This window comes from Balaenoptera borealis, assembly GCF_965194805.1.
Source record: "Balaenoptera borealis genome assembly, chromosome: 8".
Classification (NCBI taxonomy): Eukaryota; Metazoa; Chordata; class Mammalia; order Artiodactyla; family Balaenopteridae; genus Balaenoptera; species Balaenoptera borealis.
The window spans coordinates 78,924,315-78,951,908 of NC_138865.1; the positions used below are offsets into that span (position 1 = coordinate 78,924,315).

The 27,594-nt window shown below is 40.8% G+C and overlaps 1 protein-coding gene and 2 long non-coding RNA genes across 12 annotated transcripts in view; 2 read left to right on the forward strand and 1 right to left on the reverse strand.

Annotated features, from left to right (window-relative positions):
* The window catches only part of PCSK5 (proprotein convertase subtilisin/kexin type 5), a 465,151-nt gene that overhangs the window by 315,761 nt on the left and 121,796 nt on the right, over positions 1–27,594 (forward strand). For 8 of the 9 annotated variants that reach the window (XM_082401326.1, XM_082401328.1, XM_082401327.1 and 5 more), the window contains 3 exons: positions 4,223–4,320; positions 4,753–4,882; positions 5,310–5,425. In XM_082401326.1, coding sequence (XP_082257452.1) covers positions 4,223–4,320; positions 4,753–4,882; positions 5,310–5,425 — 344 coding nt within the window. Of the gene's footprint in view, positions 1–4,222; positions 4,321–4,752; positions 4,883–5,309; positions 5,426–8,623; positions 11,277–27,594 lie in introns of those variants that run through there. The other variant, XM_082401334.1, reaches the window with a different exon arrangement.
* The window catches only part of LOC309633131, a 99,449-nt gene that overhangs the window by 59,475 nt on the left and 12,380 nt on the right, over positions 1–27,594 (reverse strand). The gene's annotated exons all lie outside the window — the stretch shown is intronic.
* Positions 12,278–22,050, forward strand: LOC309633139. The gene is made up of 2 exons (XR_014247338.1): positions 12,278–20,106; positions 20,463–22,050. It is a non-coding gene; the product is annotated as an uncharacterized lncRNA (long non-coding RNA).

Below are 27,594 nucleotides of genomic sequence, written 5' to 3' on the forward strand. Positions count from 1 at the left end.
CATTTTATGTGAAAAAATGGATACCATCTTGGCTAAGGAAGGTTTATAAACCAAATAAAATTCCCTTTAGAAAAGATGGCTCAAATACAAGTAAATAAATGGCCATTTGAGAGGCTTGCTTCAGGCTTTTTGACCGGTAGTGCATCAGTCAAGGATTACTGTGTAGGTAACACCAATGAATTATATTTAATCCCCGTGATTCATTCCTCTGATGGTTGAAACTATTCCCTTATCTTTATTATTTCTCTCCGTATAGCCAATCATTCTCTTATCTTCAGCACCTCAGGCTGGTTCCATTATGCTATGGTATGCACATAGATTTAATACCAAGGGGTGTTTTCCTTGAATGGATGAGACCTGCACGTTGCTACAGCCAGATAGTTGATAGATTCCTTGAGAGAATAACATGCAGCTCAAATGAACTAGGTATTCTCTTGATATCCTTAGTGAAGGTCACATCATCCCACACTGAGTGAGGAGTTGGACTCTGGGTTTATTACATAGAGCTAGAATCGTGCTCCACTGCTTCCCTTTCAAGAATCAACAGTACCGGGCTTCCCTGGTGGCGCAGTGGTTGAGAATCTGCCTGCTAATGCAGGGGACACGGGCTCGAGCCCTGGTCTGGGAAGATCCCACATGCTGCGGAGCAACTAGGCCCGTGAGCCACAACTACTGAGCCTGCGCGTCTGGAGCCTGTGCTCCGCAACGAAAGGCAACGATAGTGAGGCCCGCGCACCCTGATGAAGAGTGGCCCCCACTTGCCACAGCTAGAGGAAGCCCTCGCACAGAAACGAAGACCCAACACAGCCAAAGATGAATAAATAAATAATAATTTAAAAAAAAAAAAACTTAAAAAAAAAAAAGAATCAACAGTACCTCTCTTTTCACCTCTGATCAGAGGTGAAATATGCAGGGTCCAGGCAGTTTTTAGGCAGGTAATTCTTTGCATTAATTAATAGCGGAACATCATTTTTATTTAGATTAATTGATTATCCGTGGCTTTCTTTTTTTCCCCATAAATGCATTCAGTGTCAGTTTGCTTAGCACCTTTTACCTCAGGACTTCAGTTTTGACAAATAGCAGTCTGGTCGGCCTCCTACTGCTTTTTGTAGAAGGAGCAGATCGGCATAATGAAAAGAAGGAAGGTAAATGTGAGCTCAAACCTTTCTCTGCCATTTATCATCTGTGTGATTTTGGCCAAGTCACTGTGCCCCTCTGAGCTTCGGTTTTCTCATCTATAAAATGGTGATAATAACCCCGATGTTGCTGGATCATGATAAGGATTAACTGTGATAACATTTACAAAGCACTTATTCCAATATCTGACACTGAATTGGTCCATGAGAAATAAAAGATTAAGATTATTCTCTGTAGTTCTTAGGGAACATTTGATAGAGTAAGTTAACCAGTGCTCTCCAACAGAAGTATGAGAACCATATGTTATTTTAAATATGTCAGTAGCCACATTAAAAGGAGTAAAAAGATACGGGTGAAATTTATTTTGATAAAATATTTAATCAGATATATCCAAAATATCATTTCAACATGTAACCAATGTAAGACAATATAAAAGATAATTAGTGAGATATTTTATATTCTTTTTTGTTTGTAGTACCTAGCCTTCGAAATCTGATATGTATTTCACCCCTAAAGCACATCTCAATTCAGACAATAATTTTTTATGAGAAATACTTGAGCTGTATTTAGATTTTATAAAATCTAGTTGAAGTAGGTTTTATATAGCCAAGTTGTTCCACACTTACTCAAAAGTTTGCCAATAACCAAATCAAGCGCCAATTTGTAAAATTTAGAATGAAATTAACAAAAATAAAACAAAATGTTAAATTCTGTTCCTTGGCCACACTAGCCACATTTCAAGTGCTCCCGAGCTACAGGTGCTAGAGCGTGTGGGACGGCACAGGTCTAACCTGGCTGGCTTATCCCAGAAAGAACCCAGGAGTTCACGGTACCAGGTTCGTTAGCCTTGCCACCCCTGTATTTTGTTTTGTTTTGTTTTGTTTTAGATAGTAGTCATCTTTTCTTTTTTAAATTTATTTATTTTCTTTCTTTATTTTTGGCTCTGTTGGGTCTTCGTTTTCTATGCGAGGGCTTCCTCTAGTTGCGGCAAGTGGGGGCCACTCTTCATCGCGGTGCGCGGGCCTCTCACTGTCGTGGCCTCTTGTTGCGGAGCACAGGCTCCAGACGCGCAGGCTCAGTAGTTGTGGCTCACGGGCCCAGCTGCTCCGCGGCATGTGGGATCCTCCCAGACCAGGGCTCGAACCCGTGTCCCCTGCATTGGCAGGCGGATTCTCAACCACTGCACCACCAGGGTAGCCCCACCCCTTTATTTTGGAACCAGCAGAAAGCATCATGGCTCACAGAGACTGCTGTGCTGCACGTCCCACTTAGTGCATTCCCTCCTCACACAGTGCAGCCTCCGTCTCCTGCTGAATAAGTGCCAACCTCAGAAGTAATGTCCTTTATTAGAAAAATGAGGCAGCTTTTTAAAAACTTTGATAAGTTTTTTGGTAGTCCTGTTTCCTCCCACAAAAGGATTCATTTGATGCACTGTCCCCTTTTTACAGCTCTACAAAAAGGAAAGGGATTTTCTTTTACTGGCTTTTTAAATGACAGCTCTCTGGCCAGTAGAAGATCTATGAATGAAATACACTTGCTGTCTCCTTGAGGCTCCCTGCGTTTTCCTTAGGGGCTTCTAGGGTTGGCCATTTTGCCTCAAGAGACCTGTAAAATTTTAAATACTGGCTAAAAACAAACAAAAATATCTATGCATAAAATACTAGAAGGAAATGGATTAAAATGTGAACAGGACTGCCTGGGATTCTTTTTCAACTACTTTGGTTTTTGTCCTTTCCAAATTTCTTTAAAGAGCATAGGGAAAAATAAATGTTACTTTTTAATAGTATGATCCATATTCAAAACACAGTCAAGTAAGATGTGAATTGGAACAATATAGAGAAATATATTTTTTATAAGAAAATAGAAAGCATTTGACCCTGTTGCTTAGATACCCATTTTCTAGTATTGTCTATTGGGTGACATAGGATTATGGTAACAGTCTCACTATTGAGTTATTCCGTGAGTAAAATTTGTATATTAAATGTTGTAAATTTTATGCATTTGTTTTTAATTTTAAGAATCTGTCTGTAGACTATGAAAAAGCTCATAGCTGATAAAAATTAGAAGAAAAAAATACACATTCCTCATTTGACATTCTAGCAACTCATTAGGTAACGCCTAAGAGTGCTATTTAGAGAAAATATGACACAGATAACACCTAAAAAGACTAAATAATAGTATAAGGAAAATCGAGATGTTTGGAGAAGCAGCAGTATAAGTAGATAATTTTGCCAAATTTTTCATTAGAGTTTAAAATTAATAAATCAAGCAATAAAGGCAAAAGTATATTAGAATTCTGTTGTTTTGATAGGAACCAATAGAAGAACTAAAATCAGAAACACTTAAAATCAAAAAAAGGCTATTCCTGGGAGTTTGAGCTGGGGGTTGGGCAGGGAGAGTTGTGCGCTTTTATTCAGCTGTAATTCATTTTACCATGTGTTCCTACTACATTTATAGTTACAGAACTACTTTTAAGTTTATTGTGTAGTACAGGGGTCCCCAACCCCCGGGCTGCGGACCGCTACCCGTCCACAGCCTGTTAGGAACTGGGCCGCACGGCAGGAGGTGAGCGGCGGGCAAACGAGTGAGGCTTCATCTGCCGCTTCCCATGGCTGGCATTACTGTCCCCCCCACTCCCCCATCTCATGGAAAAGTTGCCTTCCACGAAACTGGTCCCTGGTTCCAAAAAGGTTGGGGACCGCTGGCATAGTAGGTCTAGGAGGTCTGGATATCAGGGAATTGGTAAGCATATTGTTAGCTAAGGTGATTGTTTGGGTCAATAAAATACTTTTAAAAACCTCCATGTTGTAAAATGTTAAGAAGAAATGTGTCAGCCAGTCTAATAATTAAGAGGAATGTCCCCAAAGCTTGCAGCACGTGTGTATGCTACAGACATAATGTTAGGCACAGAGAAGCATTACAGGCATTGGGAGGAGGAAAAAAAAAAGACTACAGGGGCTATTTCCCATGCTTCGAAGCTTTGCCAAAGCCACTGGTCTCTGGGGGGAACTATATTTGTTACATATGGCGTTGGGGAGTCATGACTTCTTTGCCTGATCACAGCAGTCTGTGTCTGTGTCTTCAGCCTGCAGGGATCCCGGTGTGCCGTTGCCTGTGAGGACGGGCGGTACTTCAACGGCCAAGACTGCCAACCCTGCCACCGCTTCTGCGCCACCTGCGCTGGTACCTTCTCTCCCAGTCCTCTTGTTTATTCTTCTGGCTCTGGTTTGGCTTTTGTTTACCTGTCTTTCTCCATCACTCATGCAAACCCATTTGATATTTTTAAAATAAATGCTGGAGAAGCATGGGTCTCTTCTGATAATCATGCATGTATTCTCAGAAGTCAGTCATCAGTAGCCTATGCTCATTGAAAACTTAAATTTCCCAGTGATAACCTCCTTCGCTTTCCAAAGAGATTTGATGTTTTTGGCAAATGGGTTCCATGTAAAACTGGAGCATTATTTTTTCCAAAGAACATAAGGAAAAGCACAAATATCATAATTATTAAAATTACAACCTACTAATGCCATTTTAACCAACTATGCAAGAAGCGGCCCATCATGCAACCTCTTCTGAGGTTTTGTTTCTGTCTTCTGCATCTGTCTTGCTTTTAAGGAGCAGGTGCTGGTGGGTGTATTAACTGCACAGAGGGCTACTTCATGGAGGATGGGAGGTGCGTGCAGAGCTGTAGTATCAGCCATTACTTCGACCACTCTTCAGAAAATGGATACAAATCCTGCAAAAAGTAAGTGGATCCACCCCATAAGCCCTAGTGTTTGGCTACCGGGTTCCTTATTTGACTGCCTTCATAAATAATATGAAACAGAATTATTAATGAAAAATAAGTTTCAAACATTTACGTGTGTGGACACGGCGCTGCACCTTTAACCCAACTGATTTTTTTTTTTTTTTTTTTTGCACCTCGAAAGAACTTTAAAACCTCTAAAGTAATATTTCTGTTTCAAGTGCATGCTCTCTCCCCTTTAAAATCATAGTCTACCTGCTAGGCTTTCTTTAATGTTGTCAAACCTAGCGGTTATTGTAAGAAAAGATTTTTGTGGCATCTTCAAAGGGAGAAGATGAAGTTTAAGACATTAAGAGGTTGGTAGCAAACACATCTTCTTCTGTGCCTGATGTGCAAAAGGATGATAAATTGTACATTCTCCCCATAGATGTGACACCAGCTGTTTGACATGCAACGGTCCGGGGTTCAAGAACTGTACGAGCTGCCCCAGTGGGTATCTCTTAGACTTAGGAATGTGTCAAATGGGAGCCATCTGCAAGGACGGTGAGTACAACTGCTCGTTTTGATCTTCTGAGTAAAGTGTGATATTTCTACGTTAAGGTCTAATATATTTCCACTTGAAAATGAAACTATCAAGCGTGCCCCAGATAGGACATGCCCAATATCTTGTTGGTGTTCGTTCATCTTGAACTTCTACCCTCAGTGGGTTTGGTTTTTTGGTTGTTTCAATTGCAAGAACTAAAGCATCCACTAACCAAGATGGCACTAGTTAATTTTTTTTTACGTAGTAAACTTGGTTCTTTACAACTTTAGAGTTTTGGGTTCACAGCAAAATTGAGCAGAAAGTGCAGAGTTCTCACATAGCCCCTGACTACCCTACGCACATACACAAACACACACACAAACACTCCCATTATCAGTGTCCCTCACCAGAATGATGTTTGTTATAGTTGATACCTACATTGACACATCATTATCACCGAAGTCTATAGTTTACATTAGGGTCCACTCTTGGTGTTCTATGAGTTTGGACAAATGTATAAAGACAAGTATCCACCATTGTACTATCATACAGAACACCTTCACTGCCCTGAAAATCCTCTGTGCTCTGCCTGTTCCTCCCTCCTTCCCTCCCCCTGCCCAACCCCTGGAAACCACTAAATTTTTTTACTGCCTCATAGATTTGCCTTTTCCAGAATGTCATATAGTTGGAATCATACATCAAACACTAACTAGAAAAGGCTACCTACTGTATTTTTTCCAGTCTTTTGGCATATGTACTTTTCATCAGATTTTTAAAATACCGTATACAAGTTTTGTATCTTGCTTTCTGCACTAAGCATTAGATAAACATTATCCTATGTTTTTACAAAGTCTTCAGAAACTTCATTTTTAATAACAGCTTAATATTCTATCATGTGGAGATGCCACAGTTTATTGCCACTCTCCTCTTATTTGGATTGTTTATAATTTTGATATGTAAATAACAATCAAATGGTATCTGAATCTTTCATTAAGCTGTGATAGATAGGCATCTATCTAATGACAGAACCAACTACAGATTGGTTCTAATGTTAATGTTGGTCTATTTTTCTTTTCATTGCACCAGTGGTTCTCAATCAAAATGCCAGGACCCCAGACCTTCCCCAAAGATTCATTTAAATTGGTCTTGGGGTACAGTTTGAGCACTGATAGCTTTAGAATCTTCTCAGGTATTTTTAATGTGCCGCCATTCCCCCTGACAATTGGGGAAATACCAAGTTCTCTCACTTTTCTAGCCTCAGTTTCCCCATCTATAAAATGAATGAATTTAAATTATTCCAACTCCAGCCTTTTGTGAACTTTGACTCTCGATATAATTCCTGCAGAGAGGGCCCTAAAATTTGTGCCTAAATTTTATGCAGACGTGCATCTCAATGATGTAGAAAGAAATTGTTTTGAACCATCGTTGTTCTAAACATCTTTGGACTGTTAGGGAAATAGGAAAATAAAAAACTATGCATTTGGAACAGTTTTCCCTGATAAAATCATTTCCCTGGGTTTAATCTTTGTCTTCTTTTGAACGGTACCTCTTCTGGAAATTTCACAAGAGGCAGAAGAGTGCTGTGGTTGGGAGAATGTGGATTCAGGAGTCAGAATGCTGTCATTCATATCTAGCCTCCAGACCTTGGGCAGGTTATGAGCTTTTCTGGGCCTCACTTCCCTCATCTGTAAAAATGAGAAGGCTAATGCTGTCGACCTCATATGGTTATTCTACAACTTCCCGTTAGGAATCTCAAAACATCCAAAAGATCTGAGCATGCGATGGCATGCACAGGAACATCATTTATGGTCTCATATCCACAGGGTATCACAGGTGACTGTGCATCTTCATAGCTTTTCTAATGTATGATTGACCTGGCAGGGATGGGCAGACCTGCTCAGGCTCTGTGTTTAAACTCTTCATGGCCAGGGCTAATTCTCACCACTCAACATGGAGGTGAGAAGATTGAGGGATGGCACCCCAGGTCCTATGTAAGTATCACCTTTTAGTTACCAGCCAGTGCTCCTTACCCTTACTTGAAAAGATGGTTCCCCTATATCTGAATATGATCAGAAGTTTTGTAAGTTAGTAACTGAAAAACTAAGGAAGATTTTTAAGTGATTGACCCAAAAGATCCACTGTGACTTGAAATTTTCACCCGTAGCACTTGGTACCGGGCATTTCAAGGTTTGTGATGCTTTAACGGCTTTCCCTAAACCACAGTAAGCATGGGATAATTTGTGCCAATGGCACTTTGGTAAAAGTGGAGTGTCAGGATTGCAGGCAAAAGTGGAAAATGAAGAACCATGATTTGTGATGAGTCCATTTTCAGGTCGGTTAAAGAATGAGATCATTGATGGCTCACCAGGCTTTTCAAATCACGTGGCAGTTGCATTCAGGGATGTGCTATTTATTTTCTTTCAACTGTCATATTTCAGTGATTCTAAGACATACTTTTTTAATATATTTTAACAGATCTGGAATCAGATGCATCTTATAATTCATGGCAGCTTACAACTGCTTTTGATCCACAGGTTGATGTGACATAGTTGTCGTTGCCTGTGACTTAGTCACAGATATGTCTAGTCAACTGAGTTAGGCACATGATCACTCCTACTTGTGTTGCATTTAATTGCACTTCATAATAGCCTGAAAAAGTTAAACTATTTCTCAATATTCAAAGGAAGAATTATTACATAAGCCCAGAAACAAAACAGCATGTTATATAAATTTAACTAATACTTTCAATAAGCATAAAACTAATATTCTGATAAGAGGCTATTGTGTCACCATTTAATATGAATTTTTTTCTTGGTAGTACTTAAAGCAGTGGTGCATCTGAAATCCAGTGTCTTGGATTCAGTGAAATATAGTATAAATGACTGTATACGCTCTGCTCTAGGTAACTCCAAAAAGAAAAATTCCTTGCCTATATTATTATTGATTTCTAATTTATTCTTTTTCTAATCTTTTTTTTCCTTTCATAAATGGATACCAATCACATTTACCGTTGGACTGCAATATCTCTCCTTGAAAACAATGCTGTTGACTGAAATCACTTTGGGTGGACCAAATTTCCTCCTGTTGACTGCTCCCGAATGATCTCTTCCAATCCCCCCAATCTGCCTCTCTGGCCAATCACAACCTTCTTCCGTGTGTGTCCATCATGCTGCTCTCGTCCTCAACTTCCCCTCTCTCTTGCTGACTTCCTGGAAAAGCAACGGAAGAGTCCTGGGCGGAAGGAGGCTTCTGTATGCTAGTGAAAAAGAACAATCTGTGCCAACGGAAGGTTCTTCAACAACTTTGCTGCAAAACCTGTACATTCCAAGGCTGAGCTGCCATCCTAGATTTCTTTGTTCCTGTAGACTTATAGATTACTCCATATTATTATTAAAAAGAAAAAAGCAAGCAAAAAAAAAAAAAAGCAAGCCACCTCTCTCTTTCTTGCTCTCTTTTTCTCTCTCTCTCAAATTTGTGCAGGGAGATGGTGAACTGTTTTGTCAGAACTTAAATGGAAAAACAAAAAAAATAAACCTACAACAAGCCTACCTTTTATAACTGGGTGTTTAGTGCTAAACAGCCAGAACCACAGAGACAGTATTGTATGACCAAAGCATTTGATGCCAAAATTTGACGTTAAAGTAATGATTTGATTTCCTGCCCTGTTTTTGAAGGTCCATTTTTTTTCCTTTTGCATTTACTTGCTTGTTCCCCCTTTGAGACGCCTAAAAATATACCTTTCAAAAACATCACAAGAGCAGACATAGATCAAAATGAAACAGAAAGCTCTTGCAACCATCATTTTTCATGCTTGAGTCCACTGTTGGGGGAAATGGCAGAAAACTGGACCTAAGGGCATTAAGAACATCCCGCAGAGTTGTGTTCAGTGTCGTTTGTCTTGGTTTTTCACAGTTGACCATTGATACTTTCCACACATAATTTACTTCATGCATTATGTGCTGGTTTTGGCATTGTGCCCACTTGATAAGTCTGCTCCACTGGTTTCATCAGATAGACTTGCTGCTACTGGCTTTTCCATGGTAGATTCGGTTATTTCACATACAGCTGGTCAAATGGGATTGCTCTGCATAGTCAAAGTGGTGATGGACAGAATGCAAAGATTCACAAAATAGCTGAGACTGATCCAGCTCCCCCCAAATCCAGAGTGTTCACTTGTAAACCCTGCACAATCTCTTGGTGCTATTCAGCCATTATCCCCATAGCATTTTTTTTTTTTTTTTAAGGCCATCAGAAATTCCATGTGTTGTAGTGGGAAGCATTTTGGATATGATGAAGAAAATTTCTTCCTGGAGTCAAAAGTTTCTAAAAGGTCCTGTATTTTTAAGAAATGGAATTTATTTAAATAATATTTAAGCTCGTGCCCAAGTTGGCCGGGCAACATTTTTCAATGGTGCTTATTAGAAGTTTTTTTCATCTTGTCATTTTAAGAAAATAAAACTGGAAATGGAATATGGGCAGCATGATTGTACCCTCCTGGTTCTGTTCTTTTCCCACTCCTCTGTCCCTCTATAACCATGCTATGATACACCTGTCCACTGAATGTCACTGAGATCATCTGTTTTCTTGGAAGTATCTTCACTGGTTTTCTATGACTCCCCAAACACATCCTGGAATCTAGCAGACTGAATTATGTGAAGACTGTTTGGATCAGTGGTCAGAAATGAGGAAACCTGATAGATCTTTTTATAACTCTGAGTTGCTCTGTTTAGGAGAGGATAGACTGATATCAGGTTTCTTCATGTTTCATATCAAAGCTCCATTGGTGACCTCATTTGCTTTGAGAATGACCAGCCATCTTGCAAGCTTTAGGCTTCTGACAGCCTCACTTCCAAGATGTCACTGGCCTCACACGTGAGAAGAGGAATGATATCAATATAGGTTATCCTGGGAAGTGGGTGCTAACTAAGGTCCCCATCCAAGCAGCAAGGTAGTAAAAAGCCTACCTTGAAAATATGCATTCCTAGACATCAAAGTTAACATTGAACCCAAGGTAAATAATGAGTATAAAGTCTAATGACCCTCTTAATAGCATTGTAGTGATACTGAGTCACGTAATGATTCATATGTAACTAGGGAATCAACTGATTTTGTTGAGTAATTTTCCTCTTCATACCACTTCAGGCCCTTCTGACCCGAAGAAAACAAGTTAGTCCCAGGTATGGCATGTAGAGTCTTACATTTAAAGGCACAGTCTCTAAGTGGACAAAAGCAAGTGAGAGCCTAAAGCAAGGTCAAGCAGATGGTGAAACCAGATTTGCCTGCAAAGAAATCCATTTAACTGAACCTACCCATAATATATGAGGCACAAAGTTACTATGAAGGGAAAAATTAAAATGATGTCTGTGTTCTTAGACAAATAACTATCAATCTGACAGTCAAAATCATTGGGGTCTACCAACATGTGTTCCATTTCTCACTGACCATGCAGGCACACATTGTGGAAATACTGGTTTAACTACTAGTGGTTACTGCCTCGTTTATCTACAGAATATTATTAACTAGAACATAATGCTTTCAAAGTTTAAGTTAATGTTATATATTATGTATAAATATATATATTCATAATGAGATATATGTAATGGATAGTACAAAGTTTGGAGACTTAACAAATGCTCTAACCTCTAGAGACAAAAGTCCTATCTTCTGTTTTCTTTTGTCTTTTGATTTTTCATTAGTGATCCATTGTTAAATCCAAATCCACTTTTACTGAAAAATACTGTACATGTGTAAAATGTTCAGTTGTTTTTTTGTAAAATATAGTAGAATGGTTGTAATTGATACTGGCCAAAATCAATGTTATTCCATATTTTATTTTTTCTATTAAATTAACCTAAGTTCCTGTTTATTTGATCTGTTCGTACCCATGTGCAAACATCTCTGAAAGGGTGAGGTCATGAGTAACTTCTCTGTTTCCACATAGATGCTGAATATGGAGGAAAGGGTGAGGTGAATGAACCACCTAAATAAAGTTGGGGAAAAGGGTGAACAGAGGTGGGAACTGAAAAAAAAGGAGAAAGTAACAGCAATAGAAGAAAGGATCAGTTTAGGTTTGGTCATGAATGTATGTTAAATCCCATTTTTAGTAAGCAGATTGTGAAAAAAATCTACAAAAGTTTGGTGCAGTGGCTATTGCATTGTACAGATGCCATGTCCAGTGAAAGGGCCACCTGGACCTGCTCTTTTCCTGGTTTCCCCCAGGGCATGGGCTACTGCATACCCGCCAGTGGGTGTATGGAAGGGTGGGGACCAAGGGGCTGGGCACAAAGAGGTTGGGCAGCAGGGGCAGGTGTGAAAGCTGTTATAGAAGATGACCTTGTTCAATTGACTAATATCCTGTGTATCACTGTTAGTTGGCTGTATCCCTGGAGGCCTAGAAGATGACTTTTCTAAAATCAATCTCCAGTACATGCCACAGGGTAGGACTGTATAGTTAGCAAAAAACAACCGTGGATTATAGATCTTTGTGAACCCTGCTTGAGATGGTCACTAGCCTTGAAAGTTCAATGCCCTGTCTTTTGCAAAAAGAAATGAGAAATCAACAGAAGTGACACACATGTTGCACTCCAATTAGGTTTAAAGATCTGGGGATACAAAAAGGTATAAGAGAGAGCTGCTGCCATGAAGTCCCATTACAGAAATGGAGAGAAACTAATTTTATTGACCACTTACTATGTGCTGTACAATATGGGAATATAGAGTATATATATATACTGATATAAATATACCTCTTTTAAGTTTCACACAAACTCTAGAGCAGAGACATGTATTATCCTCTGTTTATAAATGAGAAAACTGAGGCGTATGGACTTGAAATAAATTGATTGGGATTACATAACCAGACTCAGAATAATAAAAATAAAATTCAGTATTAAGGCCATTAATACTAAGTAGTGAATTCTAAATCTCAGTTGACTGAGACACTAAGTTGTTAAGTTCAGACAGGCAGAAATTCCTTTGAATTGGATTGGTCAGGCCGAGTTTCCTAGAGCAGTCTGGACTAGCATTGGTTCTTGGAGGATGGCTAAGGCTTAACTAAGCAGATGGGACTAAAGCAGGAGGAGCGTTACCAGTGAACTTGCTGCACAAGAGGTGTTCAGGGAAGCAAGTCAATCGTTTTAATGCTTTTTAATCTAATTAGCCTGTTGCTACAAAGGACAGTGATTCAACATTTGATGGATCAGTCAAGAAGAATCGACATTTTTAAACTTTCCAAAAGATGGATAGTGTGCCCATTCTTTTCAATTTCCACACCGATGGAAGACCTTGCTAATCATCAATATCCATCTGTGGACTGATCAGCATTTTCTCACCTTTCACCCCAGTATTAGGGCCTTATCATCATGCTACTGATCTATCAGACTCATGGTTTTCCACCCAACAGTCTACTCTTCATTTTGAGGAACTTGCACACTGAGTGCTTCGTAGAGAAGGGCAGGTAGTTGTTCTAGTAACTACTAAATTAAAATTTCTCCATCAAGTGATCAACACTGTAGGCACATCTGAGTATGGAAATATTAAACACCCCATCCCCCTCATGTAGAAAGAATATCATGCAGCTAAAATATAAGTGGGCATGCATTCTCAACTGCTTTCATATGATCATTCAGATTCACACAAAGGGCAATGACAGACAGCAGCTTGACGACTGTGGAGAAAACTGGAGGCAAATTCCGCTGTGGCCTGGCCAGCTCAACACTGCCGCCTTCCATCTGCTGATACAAAATGGCAGCGGGAGCACAAAGGCCAGCTGCAGCCCGACCTCACCTGGCCCAGGCTGGGCCCTGGGCCCCAAACTCAGTATGTGTCAATGACAAAGTATGAACCTGCTTCTCCTCCCTGGTTGACAACCATTTCCAAAGTTATTTTTGTTGCAAACCTATAAAATCTGAAATTCTCGGCAGAATACTTTGGAGCCATTGACAAATTTAGCAGGGCATAGCCAAGATGGACTTAATTTCACTGTGGCTCATTGGAGCAGCTTGGCAGTAGAGATGGGGCTGTAATCCATACAATCATGTCTCCTCTTCCTCATGAGAGGTGAAGATCTGGCCCAGAGTCAATTCCTGGGCAAGAAGGATGCAGTTGTGCAGCATCACTGAGTCTCAGAGGGCAAGTCTGGGACCTGGGAATGCCAGCAGTTCCTTCCTACCTTCTACCTGCAAGGGACTTAGAAGGATGTTTGACTGTCTTATTACTGAAAGATTTTCTTGCAAGATTTCTTCTCTAAAGGGCCACTATTGGGTCCCCTGCCCCCAACAATTGCTGCAACTGTTGCTTTTTCAGGGCCAGGCATCAGGCGACAAAAGATATTTTGCATCCCCACTGCTAGAAATTTCCAGAAACATTCCCTGAGGCCTGAATTGTAAGACCCTTTTTCATTTTATGAAAGAATACATTATTTTAAGAATACAGCGTTTTGAAGCTGGCAGAGTTCTACTAAAATGGCTTTATTTAATTTTGCACCCACAAAAATCAGAGCGACCTATAGAAACTAACTTTCTGTTGCAAGATTCACAACAAGTCAAGGGTGTGGCTGAAACTCAAGCCCACAGCAACAACCTTCTACACAACACTGCCTCCTTTTTATGAGTACCATAGAGAAAACAAGTCCATATATGTTGCAAGGCAGGCGGTAAGAGCCTTTTCCCAAGTGCGGATAGAAATCACACTGTATCCCTGGACTTGGCTTTTTCTCCTTATGAGCCCAAATGAATTGCTTCTGTAAATAACCTTTGAGTCCCTGTCATACACCAAGCTCTGAGGTCCTTCATGCCCTCTTCAAGCTAATGGTCTAGTGGGAAACACAGACACAAAAATGCATGGTTATAATATGAAGCTATCCAATAAAGGGCTAAAAGTCCCATGCCTTGCACGATATGCTTTCCAAGGGCATCCAAAAATAACGTGAAACATTCAAAATAGAGTTGCCTTTAAAATGTGCAAAATCAAATGATATTTTAATTAAATATCTACAAAACGTCAAACTAGTCAACTGCAGCTCAAAACTTAAGGAATCACATATAATTAAACTTAATGTGGGATAAAGCTGAATTTTAATATGTTTGATATGATGTGGGACCCACAGAGGTAGGAGAACTTAGGATCTGCTGGGTTCCTAATTTAACACTGCAAAGGAGGGAGAAATTCACTATTCATTGGGGAGAGGAATATATTTATATATATTTCTGATCTCTTCCCTCAAGATTCCCTCCTGTAGATCCAAATAGCTACTTGCCATTTCCCTTCAGTTATCTAATAGACATCTCAAAATTAACACGTCCAAAATAGACTTCAGACTCACCAATCCCCTAAACATTATTATCACCAAGTGTCTCCTATCTCACCAAATGGCATTAAAATACATCCACCTAAAAACCCATCCCTCCACCATTTGCTCAAACCTGAAATCTAGAATTCCTCTTTTTCCGCCCCCAAATCCAATCCATGAGCAAGGTCCCATTAACCACACCTCCATGATATATCTCGAAGTGGTCTACTTCTCCCCATTCCATAGCTATAATTCTGGATCACACCACCATCCTCTTCACCCTAAACTACTGCCAGAGCCTCCTAACCAGGCTCCCTGCTTCTCTCTGCCTCCTTTCCTCTTTTTTCTCTCCTCCCCTATCATTCTCCACACAGATAGCAGAGTGCTATTACAACTACAAAATCTGATTTCGCCTCTCCCTATTCACTCAGAATAAAATCTGAACTCCTTACCTGAGATCTTTCTGATCTCTTTTCATGCTTCCCTGCTCATCATATTCTAGTCATACCAACTTTCTTTTTGTTCTTCAAACAAAACTAGCTTATTTGTGCATCCAGACCCCTGCTCTTCACATGGCTGGTTTTTTCTCATCCTACAGGTCTTAGTTCAAAAATAGCTTCCTCGGGAAGCAGCTCCACACCTGCCCACTTTTTTGGTCTTTTCATAGCACGTACCACAAACGTGACATTCTGTCGTTCATTGACTTGTTTACTGTCGGTCTCTCCCTCAGCACTGCGACAGCTGGGGTTTTGCCCATCTTGTTCACAGCTGTATCTTACAGGTCTAGCACAGTGCCTTGCTTAGTAAATATTTGTGGAATGAATGAATAAAAAGACATCAGAGAGAAATGGCATTAGACATAAGCCTTGAAGGATAAGCAGGAATTTGTCAAAGAAGGTGAGGATGTTGGAGTAGGACTTGAGAGAGAGAGAGAGAACCGGTACAAAGGCACAAAACCATCAAAGGGCTTGTGGACTGAGAGGCAGGGAGTGGGCAGGGTGGGCAACTGAAGGGAGGGAATGGGAAGACCCCGGAGGTCAAGTTGCAAAGGGCTAGGAGGGGCTATTGCCCTTCCTCCACCTCCTTGTCCTCGGAGTCATCAACCCTCTTTTCAGAGAGGCTAATTGACTTACTTGCTCAAGGACCACATCAAGTCAACTAGTGGCTTCCTGCCAACAAATTCGGGAGGCATTCAGTGAGACAGAATGCTGAGGAGGCTGTAATTTGCTTCAGTCCCCAGGGGATTGATGGCTGCATTGAGCCAGCTAAATGAAAGGACAGGGTACTAAGTGGAGCTCAGCCGTCAGATTAGCTCACATGAGAGAAGGCAGCCCATGGCTTCTCTTCCCTGGGATGTCCATGGCCAGAGCAACAAATTAGGTAAGGCCTGTTTGCAAGGCCTGTTTGGGGACAAGGGCTGGCTCAGAATCTTCTTTTCCTTCTAAGAGAAAACCCCTTGCCCTCTAAACTGTCATTACCAGAGATGAGTAAAAGGAAAGAAAGTAATATGTGAGCAACTCCCTTTCATAACAACAGAAACAGTAACTCCCATATATGGAGTACTTCCTATGTGCTAATCACTGTGCTCAATTCTTTATATGAGTTATTTCATTCGATATTCCCAATAGCCTGACTTTATTCTCTTTTCATAAATGAGAAAGCAGATGAGGTAAATGCCTAAGGCACCCCAGTGGTTAAACGGAAGATCTGGGATTAATTTAAATCCATACAATCTGATATCAGAGTCTCCAAGAGAAATATAAGAGCCAAGGAAGATGTCAAAACAAACTTCAGGCCGTGACCGTGGAGCTTGCATCAGGATTGTATATGTTACCTGACAGCGTCTGGTCCAGGGTCCACGCTGTCTCTTGTGAATTGAGCAATGTCCACCCAGGACTACTCAGCATGGCCACATAGTGCTTTGTGTGACCAAGCTAGGAGTGAATTTCAATATCATCATGAGAATTAGTAGCAACCAATGGGCCATGTGGGCAAAAGAAATCAGAAAGGACCTAAAGGAAATGAGGCAGTGGCTATTAAGAAATGAGGATGTGATGGTTCCCTTTCATGCTAATTTTTCTTTGTCTTGGAAGCCATCATTTGCATACTCTAGCCTCAGATGAAATGAGGATGAAATAGAATGGAGATATGGGGAACACATAGAAACATTACAATACTCAAAATCATAACATAATACAAATTCCATGAGTTCCTTTGACAAATCTAGTAAAACATAAATTCTTCTCAGGTGATATTAAACAAGATTTTCTTGACACTCATATCCATAACTGTTACAATATAATAAAAGCTAAACTATCAAGAAAATGTAAGGTTTTTAATCATGTACAAGAATGTGATTTTTAATTGACTTGTGTCATTAGAAGAGCCACAGATATGACAGGAACCATGAGTCATCTTGACCATCTTCCCTTGATCATTCCCATATCTGATCCATCAGCAAGTCAAGACAGTTCTACCTCCAAAATATGTCTTTGATCCATTTTCTGTCCTTCACCTGTACTGCCACCATCCTTGTCCACACCACCCTGGGTCAAGCTACTTCCCACCTGGGCTGTTGCAACACCTCCTAACTAGCCTCACTGAATGTACCCCTTGTGTCCACACTCCAACATGTCCTCATCTACTTCCTCTAATCTATTCTACATAACAACCAGAGTGCTCTTTCTAAAAAGTCGAAGCTCACATGAGACTCTGCTGTTTAAATCCCTCCCATGGCTTCCCATTTCACCTAGGAAAAAGTTGAAATTCCTTTCCCTGGTCATGAGGCCATGGTCAATCTGACCACCCACCTCTCGAAAACTCATCTCGTGCCATTCTCTCCCTTCCTTTATATTTTCTAGCAACACTGACTTTTCCTGATTCTTCTATTCTGCTTTGTAGGCTAGAACTTTCCCACATGCCATTCTCCGTACTTTAATGCTATTCCATCCCTAATCATCTATATCTGGCTAGCACATTTCTTATCTGGGTCTCAGTTTAAATGTCATTCTTCATTTCCTGATCCTTCTAGACAAGGTTAGATCTCCTTATTATAAGCTCTCATCCATGCCTCTACTTTACTTTCATATCAATTATATTACAAACATCTAGTTAGTTGTAGGAGTATCTGTTTGCTGTATGTGATTCTCAGTACAAGGTTTGTTCCATGGGGACAAAGTCTATAAATGTCTTACATCTCATGAATCTAGCAAAATGTCTTTCATAGAGTAGGTACTTGATAACTCTTTGATCAGTAGTAGATGAATAAGTCAATAAATGAATAATTAAGTGAATAATTGAGTAAATAACAATTTACTCAGGAAATTGCCCTGGACCAGTTATTGGTATAACTAAGCTCTAATCTTGATTCTGTATAACTTCAGTATAGCCCTCTATGTGTCCACCTCAGTTTCCCCATCTTCAGCATCATCCCCGTAAACCATTCCAGCCCTTCTGCTCAATGAAAAGGGAAAATCCCGGGAGATTTCATGAAGATTCTATCACCAGCCCTAAAACACACACAAAGCCTTTGTCACAAACTCAGTAAAGCTAAAGCTAGGACCTTGCCACTAAAAGCGTGCAGCTGGGAGTTGGTTGGTGTGGTGACAGAGTTCTAAAGTGTACCGCCCAGATTCCCATCCGTTCATTGCTGTGAAGGGACTTTGCAGATGGAATTAAAGGTTACTATCAACTGACTTTAAAATAAGGAGATTATTCCTGAATTATCCATGCAAGCCCAAGGTAGGTCAGAGGGATGTAGTAGAAAGAGACAGAGAAGGCATGAGGCAGAGGAGGGGATCAGAGAGATTCGAGATGAGAAAAGGATCTGACTCATAGTTGCTGGCTTTGAAGAGGCAAGAAGGAAGCCATGAGCCAAGAAATGCATGCAGTCTCTAGAAACTGAGAACAATCCCCAGCCAACAGGTGACAAGGAAACAGGGACCTCAGTCCTGAACTCTGCCATCAATTTGACTGAACATGGGGCAGATTCATGCCCAGAGCCTCCAGAAAGGATGTAGCCTGAGACACATTAATTCCAACCTTTTAAAACCAGGAGCAGAGAAGCAGCTGAGCCACACTGAGCCCAGACTACTGACCTACAGAATGGTGAGAAAATAAATGGGTGTTTTGGTAAGCCATAAAAGTTATGGTTACTTGTTACAGCAGCAATAGAAAACTAATACATATTAGCTTATTTTCATAGCTGCGACCTGAAGGGCAGGCTTCTAATTAAACACATATGTAAGGGCCCACTTTAATCTTCTCCAGATATCTTAGAGGGTAGGTGCTATCTTTTTACTCTCCCTTTGCCATGCTACAGAGCACCCGTATCTCCCCAAGGGGAGCTGTTACACATGGCTAGTGCCCCAGTTTTTGTAGCTAAAGTCCAGGGGCCAGGAGGGCTTGCATTCCTGGGTCCCACAGGACTATAACAAACAGTTCGTGGCTGGCTACCAACCCCAGGGCACCTGTGCATAGAGAAGACTGAAACATACCCCCAATCTCTTTGTGAAAGAAGCCTATATGCTTGCTTGGAGCTTTGTCCTGAGAGCAGACTTCTGATTAGGCACACTGTAGGGTCCTATGAAAATGTGCTCCTGGGACAGAAGCCCGTGGATGCCATCTTTGCACTCTCCCTCTGCCTCACTCCAGGTGGCTGGTATCTCCCAGAAAGGAACTTGTACAACTTGTCTGGCACCCTGATTTTGTGACTACCACACAGGGGATACATCTACATCACCTGGTTCTGGTGGCCAGTGGGGCTTACCCTTGCAGTCCCATAGAACTCCATGTGTTTGCATACTTTAAAAGCTATTGCCCGAGGGTCTGGTTTCCAATCAGCCTGAATATAGGTGCTGACTGAGATCCTCCCCTTTGGGACACTGACAGCTCTTGGCACTCTCCAGCTACTGGGACCCACCAAAAATAAAAATAGGCTGCTTGGACAATCACAGAGATTTGAGAAACCACCAAGATCTAGGGCAGGACTGAATGACAAGCTTCATACCCTACACAAGGTCACTCCCTCAAGACTGGGAGAAGTGGCTGTTTTATTTTATGCATAGAAACCAACACAGAGAGTCAAGAAAAAATGAAAAAACAAAGGAATATGTTCCAAATGGAAGAACAAGATAAAACCTCAGAAAAAGTCCTTAATGAAATGGAGGTAAATGATTTACCTGATAAAGAGTCCAAAGTAATGGTCATAAATATGCTCACTGAACTTGAGAGGAGAATGGATGAACACAGTGAAAACTATTAGACATGGAAAAGAAATTGAGGAAGACACTAGTAAATGGAAAGATATTCAGTGCTCATGGAAGAATTAATATTGTAAAAATGTCATACTACCCAAAGCAGTCTGCAGATTCAGTGCAATCCCTAGCAAAAGTCCAATGGCGGGCTTCCCTGGTGGCGCAGTGGTTGAGAATCTGCCTGCTAATGCAGGGGACACGGGTTCGAGCCCTGGTCTGGGAAGATCCCACATACCACGGAGCAGCTGGGCCCGTGAGCCACAACTACTGAGCCTGCGCGTCTGGAGCCTGTGCCCCGCCACAGGAGGGGCCGCTTTAGTGAGGGGCCCGCGCACCGCGATGAAGAGCGGTCCCCGCACCGCGATGAAGAGTGGCCCCCGCTTGCCACAACTAGAGAAAGCCCTCGCACGAACCGAAGACCCAACACAGCCAAAAATAAATAAATAAACAAACAAACAAACAAACAAACAAGCATGTTAAAAAAAAAAAAAAGTCCAATGGCAATTTTCACAGAAATAGAACAAACAATCCTAAAATTTGTATGGAACCACAAAAGACACCAAATAGTCAAAGTAATCTTCAGAAGGAACAACAAAGCTAGCAGCATATTGCTTCCTCATTTCAAATTATATTACAAAACTATAATGATCAAAACAGTATGGTGGTATTGGCATAAAAATAGACACATAGATCAATGGAACAGGATAGAGAACGCAGAAATAAACCCATACATGTATGGTCATTTATATTCTGACAAAGGAGCCAAGAATATACAATATGTAAAGGATAGTCTTTTCAATAAATGGTTTTGGGAAAACTGGATAGCACAAAAGAATGAAACTGGACCACTATGTAACACAATACACAATACTAACTTAAAATGTATAAAGGATTTGAACATAAGACATGAAACCATAAAACTACTGGAAGAAAACATAGGTGGTAAGCTCCTTGTCATCTGTCTTCGCAATAATTTTTTGAATCAGACAACAAATGCAAAAAATAAGTGGAATTACATCAAATTAAAAAGGTCTGCATAGCAAAGAAAACCATTAGTAAAATAAAAAGGCAACATTTTGGAAATAATATATCTGATAAGGGGTTAATATCCAAAATACATAAAGATCTCATACAACTCAACAGCAATAAAAACACACAATCTGATTAAAAATGGGCAGAATATCTGAAAAGACATTTTCCCAAAGAAGACATCCAGATAGCCAACAGGTCCATGAAAAGATGCTTAATATCACTAGTCGTCAGGGAAATGCAAATCAAAACCACAATGAGATATCACTTCACCCGTTAGAATGGCCATTACCAAAAAGACAAGAAATTACAAGTCTTGGCAAGAATATGGGTAAAGGGAACCCTTGTGCACTGTTGGTGAGAATGTAAATGAATGCAGCCACTATGAAAAGAAGTTTTCTCAAAAACTTAAAAATAGAATTACCATATGATCCTGCAATTCCACTTCTGGGCATATAACTGAAGGAAATGAAATCATTATCTCAAAAAGATATCTGCATGCCCATATTCATTGCAGTATTATTTATAAGAGCAAAGATGTGGAAACAACCTAAGTGTCCACTGATGGACTAATGGATAAAAGAAATGTGATACACACACACACACACACACACACAACTGAATATTATTCAGCCATAAAAAAGAAAGAAATCTTGCCATTTGCAACAACATGAATGGACCTTGAGGGCATTATGCTAAGTGAAATAAGTCAGACAGAGAAAGACAAAACTGTATGATCTCACTTATATGTGGAATCTTAAAAAAAAAAAAAGTATCTCATAGATACAGAGAACAGATTGGTGGTTGCCAGAGGCGGGGGTGGGAGGGTGGGTGAAATGGGTAAATGGGGTCAAAAGGTACAAACTTCCAGTCATAAGATATACATCATGGCAATGTAATGTACAGAATGTAATGTGTAATAATACTGTATTGCACATTTGTACGTTGCTAAGAAAATACTTCTTAAAAGTTCTCACCACAAGAAAAAAAATTTTTGTAACTATGTATCATGACAGATGTTAACTAGATTTATTGTGGTCACCATTTTGCAATATATACAAATATCAAATTATTATGCTGTATACCTGAAACTAATATGTTATATGTCAATTATATCTCAAAAAATAGAATAATTTTAATTAGAAAAAAGGAAAACTAGTACAATTAGAACAGACCCATTCAATCAGAATATGTATTTTTGCAATCTCTCAAGATGATCTGTGAACACATGAAAGTTTGAGATGCACTGCCATGGATGAGCACTTCTTTCCAGAGTGTGAGAAGCCTACCCTTGATTTATTGAGAGCCACTGCTGAAAACTTCATGCTGCTGAAGGATGCACACTGAGGAATTAGGCAGCTGGTCCTTGGCTGGCTATTAACCAGGCAGAACTGAGGCAAGTTAGCAGCACTTTAGGTCAAAGAAACAACTAGTGAGCAGCTAGAGTGTTCTGATCCCCAGCCTGATCAGGGAGCCTGATAGACCCAGCTATTTGACTGAAGGTGCGAATTGGGAATTTGTTTACAGGCTCCCAACACGGGCTCTCAGCAGTTAATGGGGCGACAAATTCTGCCTGTAGCTACTTTAACAACCCAGCCAGCTCAGCAGTAAGCTCTGCCTTGATACCATTTGTACTCATTGAGATAAAGGGCCTGTCCTTGTGACAATTTTCCATGTCTGTTCTTTCCAATGAGCTGCATGATCAGCCACATTTTTGGCAGATGGACAAGTGTGAGCCTTATCCTTCTCTACTTCCCTTAGTACAGATTCAAATTTATCATTGGCTTACTGAAAACCTACTTTAGGTCAGGCACAGCACTAGTGCCTTCTGTGTTCATTACTTGGCAACTCAGTGTGGCTGTCCCCATTTCAAGGTGAGGGATCAGAGGACTCAAGTGGTTGATTGCTCTCTCAAGGCCATGTAATTAGCCAGGTTTCCCGCTCCTAGTTTAGTTGTTTTCCTCCAACAGCAAAGCTGGCCCTGTCTGTTACTCTTCTATCCACATTCCAGCCTTCCAAAGTCCTCCTAGCCAGGTGGCATATCTTCCACCACCCCTACCCATTTATGTAGTTTTGAGCAGAGACTAGGTTGAACCTAGTATATTATACTAAATAAGTCTCCATCCATCTCTATCTAAATGAGTCTCAATCCATCCATGCCAGGAGATCGTTCAATGTCACAGTTACATTCACAGAATATGAAGGGAGGTTGCTGGGTTCACGCCTTGGCTCTGTCACTTACTAGCTGTGAGATCTTAGGAAGTATGCTTAACCTCTCTGCGTCTCTGCTTCCCCATTTGTAAACTAAGGATGATAATCATCTCTCTCTCCTAGGGATGCTGTGAGGATTAAATGACTTAAAATGATTAAAGCACTTAGGACAGCGCTTGTATGTATTAGACACAATATATGTTGGTTATTACTATTCCTAAGCCAAAAACTTTGGATTCATCCTTGATGCCTCTTGCCCTACATCTGACCTATCACTAAATCGAGTTAACTTACCTCTTGATTGGGTCCTCTTCCCTCCATGCCACCACTACCACACGAGGTTAGCTACCAATATCACTTGCCAAAAGAAATCTGCAAACCATTCTCCTGGACCCTCTCCAGTTGCTGCTTTACAAAGAAGCCAAAGTGGCATCTTAAAATTGCAAATCTGATCACATACTCTTTCGCTGAAACCTGCTGCTTTTTAGGTATATCTGGGAACTTTTAAGATCCGCAAGACCCTGCAAGTTCTGCCTCCCCCACCCCAATTTCTTCACTCTCTCCCTGTCTCCCCTCCATCCAGTCTGGCCTCCTTTCAGTCCCTCACACTGGCCAAGCCTCCTCCTGTATGGAACCTTTGCAGACGTGTCTCCCACTCCCACCCCCTGTGTCCGATTATCTCCTCCCTCAGCACCGCTGGAGTCACAATTTTACATTTGCTTTTGTGATTATTTGACTGATAGCTGTCTACCATTCCAGACTGTAAGCTCTATGAGGGCAGGAAGTGCATTTGCTTTTTCTCACCATTGTATCCTCAATACTTAGCACAGTTACTGGCATATAATATTTGCTCAGTAATTTGTGTTTTAATGACTAAAAGAATGAATGAATGAATGAAAATACTGTGGCACAATTTTAGAGGCAGGACAGGTAAGGGTTGGTGCTTCCGACGGTTTGACTCCTGCTTGGGGGGAGGGAGGGTGAGGATTAAATTATGTTAGATCCAAAACATCAAGTCATTGGCTGGATAACTGTTGATTTGATGCAGCCTTTGCCCGCGTGTCGCAAACTATTTGGAAGCAGCTGAGCCACACAAGAGGAACAACCGGAAGTTGGTTCGGCAAAGGTATCATTTCAAAATACAGAGGTCTTAAGGGTTATATAAAAACCAGAAGCTGAAAAATAGACTTTACACATTCTCACTACTTGACATCTATTATTTCTTTAGGGAATACTGCCTAGAAAGATCTTATCCCCACCGAAATATATACCCCTTAGTTTGCTACTATCCCACTACTAGGTTAGATCTTATTCCCTCCTCCAGCTCTGTGGCAGTAAAACTCCACGATCCAGACCTCGAGAATGAAGACCCACCTATGCTGTTCCTACAGAATACAGTGTGAGGAAGTGGCCAGACATTTGAAGACCACGGAGGGCTTCTTAGGGTTGACTGGAGCAACTTTACCTTTGATATCTATGCTAGAAAGGAAGCCGACTAATAGATATATCATCTGGGAATATTCAAGCTCACTAAATCCTTCATGAGACTGGGAGAACATGAGGTCAGGCCTCCTCCAGAATTGATTTCAGGCCCTGCCCCATCCTGTGATATGTGTTCTCTGGGCTTCTGTTCATTGTAGTTCGGGCTCTCTGTCTTGTAAGCTCCAAGAACACGGGGGTCACATCTAGTGCTGAGAATTCCCGATACACGTAGGTGCTTTAAAAATGTTGATAATGCAAGACAGTTTGGTACTGGCACAAAAACAGAAATATAGATCAATGGAACAGGATAGAAAGCCCAGAGATAAACCCACACACATATGGTCACCTTATCTTTGATAAAGGAGGCAAGCATATACAGTGGAGAAAAGACAGCCTCTTCAATAAGTGGTGCTGGGAAAATTGGACAGGTACATGTAAAAGTATGAAATTAGAACACTCCCTGACACCATACACAAAAATAAACTCAAAATGGATTAAAGACCTAAGTGTAAAGCCAGACACTATCAAACTCTTAGAGGAAAACATAGGCAGAACACTCTATGACATACATCACAGCAAGATCCTTTTCGACCCAGCTCCTAGAGAAATGGAAATAAAAACACAAATAAACAAATGGGACCTAATGAAACTTAAAAGCTTTTGCACAGCAAAGGAAACCATAAACAAGACCAAAAGACAACCATCAGAATGGGAGAAAATATTTGCAAATGAAGCAACTGACAAAGGATTAATCTCCAAGATTTACAAGCAGCTCATGCAGCTCAATAACAAAAAAACGAACAACCCAATCCAAAAATGGGCAGAAGACCTAAATAGACATTTCTCCAAAGAAGATATACAGATGGCCAACAGACACATGAAAGAATGCTCAACATCATTAATCATTAGAGAAATGCAAATCAAAACTACAATGAGGTATCATCTCACACCAGTCAGAATGGCCATCATCAAAAAATCTACAAACACTAAATGCTGGAGAGGGTGTGGAGAAAAGGGAACACTCTTGCACTGTTGGTGGGAATGTAAATTGATACAGCCACTATGGAGAACAGTATGGAGGTTCCTTAAAAAACTAAAAATAGAACTACCATACGACCCAGCAATCCCACTACTGGGCATATACCCTGAGAAAACCATAATTCAAAAAGAGTCATGTACCAAAATGTTCATCGCAGCTCTATTTACAATAGCCAGGACATGGAAGCAACCTAAGTGTCCATCATCGGATGAATGGATAAAGAAGATGTGGCACATATATACAATGGAATATTACTCAGCCATAAAAAGAAATGAAATGGAGGTATTTGTAATGAGGTGGATGGAGTTAGAGTCTGTCATACAGAGTGAAGTAAGTCAGAAAGAGAAAAACAAATACAGTATGCTAACACATATATATGGAATCTAAGGAGAAAAAAAAAAAAAAAGGTCATGAAGAACCTAGTGGCAAGATGGGAATAAAGACACAGACCTACTAAAGAATGGACTTGAGGATATGGGGAGGGGGAGGGGTGAGATGTGACAGGGTGAGAGAGTGTCATGGACATATATACACTACCAAACGTAAAATAGATAGCTAGTGGGAAGCAGCCGCATAGCACAGGGAGATCAGCTCGGTGCTTTGTGACCGCCTGGGGGGGTGGGATGGGGAGGGTGGGAGGGAGGGAGATGCAGGAGGGAGGAGATATGGGAACGTGTGTATATGTGTAGCTGATTCACTTTGTTATAAAGCAGAAACTAACACACCATTGTGAAGCAATTATACTTCAATAAAGATGTTTAAAAAAAAAAATGTTGATAATGATGTTAACAGAAACAACATCAGTCTCCTTTTGTTGTCTCAGGCTAATTATCAGATAACTCTAAAACAGAATAGAGATGATGTTTATCCGTATCTAAGGGTTTCATAGCAAATACTCTCCAGGCAGCAAGCAGAATTTCTGACTCTGTGTTGGATTCCTCCTCTTCTCTCCTATATCCACCATTGAAAGACCTTATACCATAGTCACCAATCACTACGGAAAATCTGGAATATCCTTGAACCATGCACATTGGCCACTTCCTACTGCCTGTGCTAAACACTAACTCAGAGTAACAAGCAGCCTGGGCCTGGGCCAAGATGGTGACTGTCCTTCCAAAAGACTCTAAGAAGAATAGCACAGAGCAGTGGTTCTTAAACTTAAGCAGAGAGCAGAATCTGGAAAGCTTGTTCAAACACAGATTCCTGCCACCCCACCCCAGAGTCTCTGATTCAGTACATTCAAGGTGGAAGCTGAGAATTAACATTTCTAATAATGTAATAATTACATTTCTTTTTTTTTTTTTTTTTACAAATCTTATTTGGCCTTTATATAGTTATTCAACCATTTTTTTAAAAATTAATTAATTAATTTATTTTTGGCTGTGTTGGGTGTTCGTTTCTGTGCGAGGGCTTTCTCTAGTTGTGGCAAGCGGGGGCCACTCTTCATCGCGGTGCGCGGGCCTCTCACTGTCGCGGCCTCTCTTGTTGCGGAGCACAGGCTCCAGACGCGCAGGCTCAGTAGTTGTGGCTCACGGGCCTAGTTGCTCCGCGGCATGTGGGATCTTCCCAGACCAGGGCCCGAACCCGTGTCCCCCGCATTAGCAGGTAGATTCTCAACCACTGTGCCACCAGGGAAGCCCAATAATTACATTTCTAATAATGTAATAACCAGGTGATGCTGATGCTGCTGGTCCCACCTTGGGACCCAGCTTGGCCATTTACCATGTAACCTTGGATAAATTACTTAATCCCTCTAATCCCTACTTTCTTCATCTATAAAAAAGAAGTAGGGCTTCCCTGGTGGCGCAGTGGTTGAGAATCTGCCTGCCAATGCAGGGGGACACGGGTTCGAGCCCTGGTCTGGGAAGATCCCACATGCCGCGG